This window comes from Lissotriton vulgaris, chromosome 6 (genome assembly GCF_964263255.1).
Source record: "Lissotriton vulgaris chromosome 6, aLisVul1.2, whole genome shotgun sequence".
Lineage (NCBI taxonomy): Eukaryota > Metazoa > Chordata > Amphibia > Caudata > Salamandridae > Lissotriton > Lissotriton vulgaris.
Genome location: NC_141694.1, coordinates 222725846 through 222738112, shown reverse-complemented (window position 1 = coordinate 222738112; position 12267 = coordinate 222725846). Strand labels below are relative to the sequence as shown.

General features: G+C 44.2%; 1 protein-coding gene across 1 annotated transcript in view; it reads right to left on the bottom strand.

Moving 5' to 3' along the window:
• MFSD2B (MFSD2 lysolipid transporter B, sphingolipid) overlaps positions 1-12267 on the bottom strand; it is a 286777-nt gene that overhangs the window by 45176 nt on the left and 229334 nt on the right. The window contains exons 12-13 of the mRNA XM_086926264.1: positions 10055-10198; positions 103-279 (exon numbers count right to left, since the gene is read on the bottom strand). Coding sequence (XP_086782390.1) covers positions 103-279; positions 10055-10198 — 321 coding nt within the window. The remainder of the gene's footprint in view (positions 1-102; positions 280-10054; positions 10199-12267) is intronic.

Genomic DNA, 12267 nt, shown 5'->3' with positions numbered 1-12267 from the left:
CTGCAATATATGCAAATATTCGGTTTTTAATGGAGATTTTTTGTTTAATTCACGCTTAAATATCCTGAGGAGGTCTGACTATAATATGGGATCTGAACTCACCTCATCATGCGGAGTGCACGCTCTGTTTCCTTTCTCCTTTCTTCAGTGATTGGGTAGAACACAAGGATGAGTAAGCCAATAACTATCATTGCTGCAGGCACTGCGCCAATCAGAAGCTTCAGGGTGAAGATCACTCCTTCAGACTGCTTGCACGCCCCACTGCGATACCCGGAAAATCTACCAGGATGACAGATTGATAGTACTGTTATGTACTTGTGCTCTTTTCATTGTTGTACTATGTAACTCTTTAGAATGGCTTCATATAAAGTCATCAATATATTGACAACATCTGTGCCCACTAGACCTGGTTCACAAAGTACATTATGAACATCTGGAATCTTGGCAAGATAGGTTTCTGTAAATTTACGACTTTTGGAAAATGTATAAAAATCTTCAGAAATACACAAACCAGATTGCAGGTTTCCATAGTTAGTACTTACTTGCACACACACATAGTATGACATTCCACAATAGCACCTACCTTTTTTTAATACAGATAATTTCTTGTTTACAAGCTGGAGAAACCCTTATTTTAGATTTCTATGAAATCGGTGGATTTGGGTACCCTTTTCTCCCTGAATACATGAATGTATGTTTTTTCCAGGATGGAAAAGACTTTATAAAATGTCTGAGAGTACCAACAAGATTCCATATTTGTTGATCTTCCACAATTTGTTTTGAATTATGGAATATTCTCCATTCGTAAATGACATTTGTAGGAAACATCCTCAAATCCTAATTTTGTGAACTGAAAATCAACGTTTTGCACAATAAGTCTTAAAAATTGGGCAGTATTGTACTGCAGGCCTTTACCTTTGGCTAGGGCACATTTGCTAAGGTTAAATGTGCCATTAATAAAGGCTATCATACTCAGACACAAGCAGTGGTTTAATATAGGTTATCTGGCGCCACTTAGAGAGTCTCATATTTGATCAAGTCCAAAACGTTATATCTGACGGTGCTACAAGGTTGAAGGAACCACTGTAATCCTTCCAAACGTAGGCATAAGCCTCAAACAAACTATAACACTCCTTAGCACACGTATATCATAGTATTGTTATATATAGGTGTTTCCACACTTTGAAACAATCACAATACGTAGTTGTTATTAGTACATCAATTTGTGTTTATTCTTGTTCACTGGAAGTTTTCCACACAGCCGACACGTGTTTCGTCGTGTTTGGGAATGTAACCCACGACTTTTTCAAGGCTATTTCCAGATCTGTTCTCTTTTAGTCAGTATGCGGTGATAATTCCAACCCGCATGGGGGTTCTACGGGGGTCTTCTGTTGTTCGATATTCAGCATATGTTGTCCAAAATGGTTCCAAATCTCCGTTTATATTGGAAGGCTTTCGCCCGTGTATTCTTGTTCGCGAAGGCTCCCCGTTCACAATCAGCGTGTCCGCTTGCAGGTTGGAATTATCACTGCATAACAATACTATGATATACGTGTGCTAAGGAGTGTTATAAAGGCTATCATAGTTTAAAGTTCCTATTCGTCCTAATTGTTTTGTCGCTTGACTTCCAAGGAGGGTAGTTATGAGAGAGGCTTCAGAATGTACATCACCTAGACCCTAAAGCCGAGGTCAGGGTCCAATTGCTCTGACATAGATAGAGCTATTGCCCCTTAAGTTCACTGTTTTGTCTCACCTATGGCAATCTTGAGGCGAGAGACCATTGATAATATTGAATCATAGATGAGTAATTGTAAATAAAAGGAATATTTTTCATTGAGGGTATTTGATAGGCAATAAGAACCAAACTTAAGTTGTCCATGATTTTGCTAAGAACCCTGAAGTGAAAAATATTCCATTGTTCACAAGTCATCTATAGATTTGTTGGCCCCAAATTATCTGGCCCTGGCTTTAGGGGCAGAGGAGTGACCTGGAAGCCATACATACCATGGCCTGCCCTCCAAGGCCCTCATTATGAGCTGGGCGGCCCTTGGCGTGGAGATGTCGGGGGAAGAGGCGGAGTCTACATTACTGGCTGGTATCCGGCCTTTAAGAGTTTTTTCCTCAAAAGCCCGAATAATTGCTTGGAACCAGAGTTACCAGGTGCTTTATGAGAAGTTTTTTTGGGGATTTCGGGGAGGCATATCCTCCTCCTATGAGGAGGCAAAGGATATCAGTGAGCGTGTTTGTGGGGGTGGAGAGGTGATGTATGGAGGGCCGCAGTGCATGCTTGCGCCTGTCTGAGAGGGAGTATTCTCTGCTCCCCAGACTTCTGCAGGAAGCAGGCATGGCGAGTAATGCTGATGCTCTCATCTGATGCCCTAATGTAACTGTGACAGACCTGGTGTCTCTGGGCATGGAGTTATAGGATCCTCGGTTTTCTGACCCAATAGTTCCAGGCCCCGGCACACATAGAATCGGAAGTTGAGGTAGAACTCGAATGTTTTACAGGGTTCACTATTGTGCTTCCTACGGAAGCTATGCATAACAAACGTAATACAAATGAATGCAGTTGAAAGGTACATTGAAGGGAAACAAGACTTAAAAGAAGTCCAAAATGAAAATATTGCATTGACTGCCTTATCAGTGCATTAAAGAAAACAAGAAACTGCAAAGGTTTTGTAAAGCCACGTCAACATAAGTAAATTTATGGATACATTGCAGCTTGCAGGCAAACACCATTTACCTAACAATATTTTGAAGGGCCTCATCAGGAGTGCCCTTGCTATCTCAATGGGGCCGGTGACTGGAGTTCCATCTATTTCTGAATTACAAGATCCAAGGAAACTCTGTGGAGCAAGAGTTCTTCAGCTAGATACTTTATTTGCTCAAAGTAGGGGACACATCTGGGTGAAATTATGGGGGAACAAAACAGGCCTCAATCAGCGCCGAAATACAATCCATGCCTTTTGTTAGCCAAAAACTCAAAAACTGAAGTAAATTGGCCCTCCCTTGAAATTAATGATACCTGTTCTGTCGGGAACTTTTGTGTGGATTACTGAGTAGATTACCGACCCTCCTCCAATTGGACCCAAAGTGTTGAGTGTCGGAAAAAAAAGTCAAAGTGCCACATAATCTATCATTGTATCAATTTGAGTATTTACAAAGTGCAAACCTAGATAAGGATGGAATGGCTAGCAGGATTGACATCAAATGGTGATCCATCTCTGGTTCTTGGATGGGCTGTCAAAATCTACCTTAAGGGCCTTTTCGGTGCTATCCTGACTGGTTGAAGGGTAGATGGTATACTTATCCAATTGATCCGGCAGCTGCTACGGACAAACACTATGGTCCACAATTTGAATTCCCGCCATGAGACGATAGCCGATTGGCTAATCAAGATGAACTGTTGATATTTTTAGTACAGGTGTAACAATGGTTCTTGTAAGAGTTTGATACACGCTCATTTTTCAGAGAGGCATCAAATTTGACCACTAGGACAAAGACAAAAACTATAGAAAACATGACAAGAATCCAGTCTGGTGCTGAGTTCTTCATTGTTTCTAGTGGTCTTATTTCAGCCTACTCTGAAGTAGTGTATTCAACAGAACCAAGTGAAAGGGTGACATGAGGGAAGGGAGATGAAATAAAAACTGAGATGGCACAGTGTGGTCATCACCTTCATTGTGCACATTTAAAACCACCCATTTGAGTCAAGATTGATGGAAGAAATGTTGACTTTGCGGTTCACTTTGGCTCTGCAATTTGATGTACGTGTTACAGAGATCATAGTTCTAATGTTCCAAACACAGAACTGTAAAGGGGGATCCACCAAACAAATGCAGGAAAAATAACCTCTATTTTGGGCCAGTAAGAGATCATCAGCATTCACTACTGGCGAGAGGATCAGCCTCAAGACACAGCGGCCTACAACACATAGGACCTCATTATGATGGGCTCGACTGATTGCAGTATGTGTGGTACTTCGTGTTACTGCACATGTCGCATTGATGAGTTTTGTTATAAATATATTGGGGAAAAAATGCTTGATATTTACTGGAGCATATGGAGTTTGGTGCAGTAAACACAGAAATCTGGATGTTAGTCCCCACAACTCGTAAATGGTTGGTAATTATTGCACCTGATAAATTCCATTTCGGTGGAGTTGGATTTTATCAATAAATATCACTCACACCAGTTACTGGACCGCTCGTAATGATGGCATACTGGTGTAAACTGTCTACATCGTCTTACATGGAGACTACATGGGATGGCGCTCATGTTCTATATGTGGAACACTCGCTTCTACCCAGCGGCTTCAACACCATTTTCAGATATCTTGGTGCACAGACATAGATGTAAGAAAGCTGAAATAGGCCCTTGCAACACCGTTCACACACATGCACTAGATGGAGGGAAGCCTCATGTGTCGGTTGCTACAGCAAGATAGACTCTAAGACACTGATGTGTTTGGGTACTTGCTCTCCTGATGCTTTGTACCACTCCAGAGGCACTGTCATTATGTACGGATAGGTACAAATAATCCTTAAGTGACTGGCTGTTCAGTCTAAGGATCAGAAAGGTTTATATTGACACAACTTTTCGAGGCCGGCTTTCTTATTTCCCAAGGCACACTATATCCTGATACACAAAAAACTTAATGCAGTCATATCTGTACACCTACTCCTATGCACAAGTGTCTTGTACGACATTTAATCATTCCTACACATTCCCAGTAGCATATCTGGAAAGCTGCATCAATTCCAGCTTTCCAAACGTATTACAAGGAAAGTCATGTGGCATTTGTTATTTGCCCAATTTGAAGTTGTACACAAGGTGCCCACTAAGAAATAGACATTATTTTTCCTTTAATAACCTCTTACACAACACCTCCACAAAGTTTGAGAGTGCTCCAATCCCTTACTACGTTAGAGATGGATTTATATGACACCTTTGCTTGAGTAAATGTCTTACTATTTTCCAGATGGAAAAGTTTTTGAGAATATTATGGGAATGTCCACAAACTCAGGAGTTAGAGGGTGTTCACAAACTCCCAAAGCTAACCACACCTTTGGGCACACACTCTCCGACAATTGCATGCAGTTTTCTACCCCCTAATTGTTTGAAGTTGTAGCATATAATTACACTGTAGTAAAACAACTTGCAACCAGGTGTGGCTGTCGCAGGTAAGAGCGGTGGGGCGTCAACAGAAAACGGCGACGAAAAAAAACAAAAAAAACACTTACCTTGCGCTCGTCTCATCGCCGAATCGGCGATACTGCGAGCTTAAGGTAAGCATTTTTTTTTAAATTTTATTTTCCCTTGTCATCATCTGTTGACTCCCCCTGACCCTGCTTACCCTGCTCTTACCTGCACCGGTCGCGGCTGCTTACAACTGCTTTGTATCTCATTTGTGAACACCTGGGATCTCATATATAGGGTGCACTGTCCCTTTTCACGCTGCAGCGCATCTTAAACAAAACAGTGCACCCTATTACACATAAAGCACTGCTCCCATTGGCAGCTGTGAACTCATGCTGCCTTGAGGGCTGCATATTAGTGAACGATAGACCTGCTCTTTGAAGCAGCTTGTCAGCTTTCCCTGTGCTGGTGGCTACTCTGCCTGCTTAATAAAGTAGTACAGAAATCCCCACAGAGGTGGGTGCAGTGCAACTGGACCCACATCCATAATACAGCCTGGAAGCAGAGGAAAAATATTTCCCTCATTTGCTTAGGGCCACACCACCAGGCAACTGAGGCAATGCCATCTTAGGATAGCGCTGATGCTATATGTGCGCCGGCACTATCAGAAGGAGCTGTACAAGCGTCTGTGGCACCTTCTGTAATACAAAAGCAGAGACACGCCCCTGTTGTGCCCCCAGGGCCTGTGATATGCATAAATAGAGACTTCTTCAGACATAAATGTATGCTTATGGCCATAAACAGATTTGTGAATCATGCCCAATATGTTTTTTCTTCAAAAAAAACGTGCTTAAATTCTGCCAGTCGCTTTGTGTGGGATTGTTACACGAGTATTTAAACTGCTGAAAAAACAGAAGTGACAAAACAAAATGTTCAATGCTGAACTGTCCTGTACTTTTCTGTGGCTACCCAGTGAATTCCGAATTATAATCCTATTAAAAGCATTCGACTTCCTCTGCCAATCTGCTTTCACATGAAGCACTAAATACCAGTGTTGCTTCAGCAGATGGCAAATTGCTGGCAGCTCAGTAGCTGTAATGGCGGACACAATGCGCCTGACACTAATTGAGTTACTTATCGGCCCTCCATGTGAAGCAGGTGCACATGTCTTAAACAAATTATGCCTCAGCATCTGGAGCGAGCCAAGCAGCCCCTGGTGGATGCAAACGTACTGGACTTCAGGAGCTCTGTCAGGGCCGGACTAGCCGTAGCGAGCACCGGGCGTTTTCCTGGTGGGCCGGAAGGGTGGGGGCTGGTTTTGAAACCGTGGGGTCGGTTTTGTTACTAGGGACCGGTTTTGCAATATCGCACCCCTGTAACAAAAGCGGGAATGGTGCTTCCCACTAGCTCCCTGATGTCGGGCGGGTTGAGCAGATTGCCAGGGCTGGTTCCTGTTCCCAATCCTGACGTGAGCTATGTGGCAGTGTAAAATCCTGCAATGTCTGGAAGGAAATGTTAAGTACAGAGGAGAATCCACCAGCAGAGGGTCCTCTAGAACTTAATATGTGGAGGAAATTCAACCAGTGAACTCTCATGCACAGTTCGCATTGACCTCTAGCAATTGGAGGCTTTTGCAGAAGCCGACAGGATGGCTTGTTTTAACCCTTTCGATGGTGATGACGAGCTCAGCTCGTCATCACCCACGGGTGTCGTGTGCTAATGACGAGCTGAGCTCGTCATGGTGCCACTAAAATGGCAATTTCCAGCACAGGGGGGGGGGAAACGCCTAGCAGCCATGTGGTTAAGCAGTGACCACTGCGTTATGAGTTTGAATCTTGTCACAGTCGACTCAGCCTTTTATCCTTCTCAAGTCTGTAAATTGAGCACCATAAAATTGAGTAATACTGTTATTTAGATAATTTAGAAACAGCATATGTGCATGAAGCACTATATAAAGAAATTGAGCAGGCACCCCACACGCCTGGGGAGGGGCTCCCTTAGTAGCGCCACAGGGCTGAGCCTCCGGGACCCTGAAAAGGGGAGGGCTGGTTATGGAAAGGCTGGCCATGGTGATGTCATCGGGAGGTGGCACAGGAAATAAAATGTAGCAGGTATTTAAGGCTGTGCCCGGGGTGTTTCATGCTCTTTGTCCCTTCAGACCACAGCAGGGCTACAGAAATTGAGTAATACTGTTATTTAGATAATTTAGAAACAACATATGTGCATGAAGCACTATACAAAGAAATTAACTATTACCATCAAACTTTAAATCAAGCCTGTAGTGTGGAATCTTTGTGGTATAGCTATTGGTGTCACTTCACAGCAAAAAAAAGCGATAAATAATTAATGAACTGCGCTAAGTATTATGCAATGATGGTGGATGAACAGCCCATCGTTATCCTTGAGAACGTTCTGAAATGTATTTTCAATGATTGGGTTCAGGACTTTTTTGATAGCAATAACTAGAGAATTTAATGAGAATGTCAGGACAGCTAACAAGTAGGTAAACAAAGACACTCAAAGGTGTTGGCAGAGCAGGTAGGGCCCTCTGACCATGTGAGGTGAAAACAGTGAGAGAGCCATCTCCTGAGACTGTCCTTCCAGGAAAGGCCACCAAGAACCCAGACAGTCAAGCTCTAGGATCCCAACACAAAATTTACTGCAGACCAAGAAATGTGGTGGTAGGAATGCAGCTTATGGTCCCTTATTCTCTCCATGCGATATTAGGCAGCGGTAGTGGGCAGCTTACTGTGTCCTTTGTATCTCCCAAAAATATAATGTGGTGGTAGGAGTGTATCTTAACCTGCCCTTCGCCACTCTAGAAAAACATAATTTGGTCATAGGGCAGCAATGTATTGTGCCTTTACCCTTTCCAGACAAATATAACATGATGGTACGAATGGAGCATATAGTTCCCTTAGCAACTCCAGAACAATATGCGGTGGTGGTCGGGAGGTAGCTTACTGTGAACATAGCCACACCATTCTATATAAGGTGGTGGTGGGCTGCAGTTTAAATATGGTTTTAGCCCCCACAGAACAATATGATGTGGTGTAGGGATGATACTTATGGTGACCCTAGCCACTACACATACGCTGGCGAAAGGAGGGCTGCGTATGGTGCCTTTGGCTACTCCATACAACATAATGTGGCGGTCCCCTTCGCCACTACAGAACTATACATGGTGGGGGTGGGTGCACAGCGTGTAGTGTCCTTAACAATACCATACTATGTATAAGATTAACTCCTCCCTCCTCTACCCCTCCTTGTATCATCTCATACCTCTTTTGCAAACAAGCCTAATAAAACCCATCCCTCTGACTCTTACCCCCCTCTACTCATTCCAAACTTCCTCCTACTGCTTTGAGCTAAAAAAAAATCTAAATCTTTCCCTCTTGTATCCCTCCACTTTTCTTTTCAATCCAAATAACAGACTAACATGTCCACCACTGAAATTAATTTCATATTTCCCTATACTAATTCGCCACTAATCCTGTTTGGGTTCCTGAGTAGATTGCTATCCTCCGAAAGCACTTCAACACCTCATCAGGGGTAGCAAGCGCTACGTAAATGCAAACCCTTCCCTCTTCTATCCCGCCACTATCCTTTTTCAATCCAAATAACAAACTTGCATGTCCACCGCTCAAATTAATTTCATATTCCTCTATACTAATTTCCCCACTAATCCTGATTGGGTTCTGGAGTAGAGTGCTACTCGTTGAAAAGTGCTTCAAGCACTTCTACCACCATTCCATATACGGTGGTGGTGGGTTGAAGTTTATGGCGGTTTTAGCCCCTAAAGGACAATATGATGTGGTGTAGGGGCGAAACTTATGGTGACCCTAGCCACTACACATACGCTGATGAAAGGAGGGCTGCTTCGGGGCCTTTGGCTACTCCCAACATAATGTGGTGGTCCCCTTCACCTCTCCAGACCTTTAGAAGGTGGGGGTGGGTGTACAGCGTATGGTGCACTTAGGCACTCCATACTATGTTTAAGATTTAACTAACAGAGTGACGGATCCAGTGGGGAGCACCACAGTCCGATAGGGACTACACCACTCCGGGTCCAAGCCGTTGGCGCGCAAGAGGGTAAATGCGATGCGCTGACAACATTGCCTGAAACTGTGGCGCGCTAGGGACAAATTGACATCAGGCGGCCTCCGTCCTTCCAAGCATTCGGGGGATGGGAGCCAATACAGGACTAAATATCAGGCGCATCTTTCCGATAGTTTGTGAGGACTGGGGACTGCAGCACAGCTCACCCCCTTCGCCCCCTCTCACACACAGGCTACAAGGCCCTTGTGCCGCCTGTACGTCAGTTTTAACAGGATGTATGTCGTTACTACGCATGCTTTTACAATGCATGCCTTTACCACGCAGGTTTAACAACGCAAGTCGTTACAACGACTTGCGTTGGGGGGCGCTGGATAGTGAATAGTTTAATTTACTATCCAACTCCAGTCCCCGTGGATAGTGGGGAAGGTTTTGGATAGTAAATTAAACTATTCCCTATCCTACAGCCCACCCCCCAGCGCAAGTCGTTGTATCGACTTGCGTTGTAAAAGTTGCGTGGTAAAGGTACTGCGTGGTAAAAGTTGAGTTGTAAACGCTGTTCCTCGTTTTAATATGGGAAAAAGTGACTTACCGGCACGCAAGAGGCTTATAAATAAGCCCCAGGATTCAGAACCCCCTCTGTGAGCCGAGAGATCTGTGTGCCGCGTGGGCCAGCTCACAAGCCTGTACATGCATCCTGCAGACTATGGACATGCCCCTCGTGTTTACATCAGACGGGTGGGTGAGCAGCTCGCACATGTACCTCAATAATAACACTGTGTGTGAAATTAGACACGAAAGCGAGCAGTAGCAGTTCTGTGACATGAATCTATTAGTAAGGAATGAAAAGACCACTTACTCTAAACATAAGGTAGAGATGCCCAAGGCTATCCCTGCTGACATCCTGGTGAAGAAGACATAAGAGGAATAAAAGATGGGCTCCAGGCCCTTCGCCTGAGGGTTCTCCAGGCGGAAATTATCCACAACATCAGGCAACATGGACCTAGAAGAGGGAAACCATAATGGAGTAAATGCAAACGAAGCTGTACAATGTGTGCAACCTACAGAGTTTCGAAGGTGCTGTACAGGAATAAGATTGCAATGCACAAATCACACCTATGTGTGTGTAGTTAGGGCTATTTTTCTTTTCATGTGCATTAACGCAGATCACGCAGCAGAGTAGTGAACTGTATGGACATTTTTACCTTTAATACACATCGTGGACTCACACCTTATTCTCCCCACAGCTGTGCTCGATCGATCAGGTGTAAATTAGGTGCTCCGTTAAGCGAAGCCCATTCAAAATGTTCCAAAATGCTCCAAATGTTACAAATGTATTGTGTGGGAGCCGCATGAGTGTTGTGTATCTCCGTGTGCTTTTTAATGTCCATTTCCATCCCGGACTGATCTTGAGTGTGTTCGATAAGATATACAGGTACTCAACCTGCACTTGTACAGGAAGCACCATCTAGGTATGGCTTTGTGGATGTTTTTGCAAAATACAAGTGCCGAAGCCACTTAGCTTTCTTTTAGGGCAAAGAGTCACAACAATTCAGAACAGAATGTTCTGATATATGATTGCATGGTACACTTGAAAGAGACGATTTGCTAAGAATAGGAGGAAAGGCACTGTGTAAAACATCGGTGCAGTATTGCCACCTAGTGCCCACTCACAGTGAGGCAGTCTGAAACCTGTACAAAAAAAACCTCTGATATGGACGCTGCACCACCCCTGTAATGCGTGTCACACGAAGCCTGCATAATGGAGTGTCCTGCTGGACACGTGTTGGACTTGGCACTCTCTCTTCAGGATACCCCCAAACCTTCTGCCTTCACTCTAATCTCGTTTTTGTTGCTGATAGGACTCAGCACACTTTACCACTACTAACTAGATATATAGTGCGTGTGCTCTCTCCTTTAAACATGGTAGTTTTGGCTTCAGCTAGTTGACATTTCATGTACCTGTGCTTGCCTAGTAGAATGGTACCACATGTGCTCAGGGCCTGAAAATGAAATGCCGCTGGTGGGCCTCCAGCACTGATTGTGCCACCCACTTAAGTAGCCTGTTAAACATGCCTCAGGCCTGCCATTGCAGCCTGTGAGTGCAGTTTTTAAACTGCGATATCCACCTGGCAAAGTAAACCTTTTGCCAGGCATTTTTGTTACATATAAGGCACCCCTAGGGTAGGCCCTGGACAGCCCATAAAGCAGGGTGCAGTGTATTTAAAAAGTTGGACATGTACTAGTTTTACAAAACTCCCAAATGAGCATTTAACTACTGTAAGGCCTACCCCTCTCATAGGATAACATACTACATCAAAGGTTTATCGACGCTGGCCAGCTCAACTGAATGCAAGGACTTCGCATTGCTCTGCAACCAATATTCAAGGTATCCTTGTTCAGTAGGCAGCCCGCTAAAATCTTTAAACTGCATATCTCCAGTTTTACTGATTGGATTTTTGTCATTTTAGTCTTGTTTTATTTACTCAAATGTACTCTATTGTTTAATTTAGTGTGGGGTTCTTATTGTGTTGTGCTTTCGCCTTATAACTGTTGAAAAGCTGACTAAATAGTTAACACATTGCCTCTAAGTTAAGCCGGACTGCTTTGTGGCAAGCTCCCACAGGGTTAAGCAGAGGTTAATTTAGAGTGTGCTTGTGACTTCACCCTGACAAGAAGTGTGGTTGCTGCTTGAGTAGTGTTTTATCCTCCTTAACCAGTAACCCTATTTCTTACAACACATATTGATGCAGTCCCTTTCCAGGAGTCGCCCTTAACCCCTACGCTGCGGCCGCGATTTTACCGCTGTGCGGTAAACAAAAGAACAGGGCAGGGCCGTGACGAACCCCAGCCGTAATCAGCACACGCCCACCGCGGGGCGTGACGGCTGGGGTTCGTCACCAGCGTGGGAGGGTTTAAAACCCACCCCACACCCATTCATCATAGGAGTCGCTAGTTATGTGACCCTGCCAATAAAAGGAACCGGGCGCATATGCTCTGGGCCAGTTTAGCATCTATACATCCTGTGTTCATGTCATTATTCCTCACTCATGTGGCCCTAGGGCCTGTGAT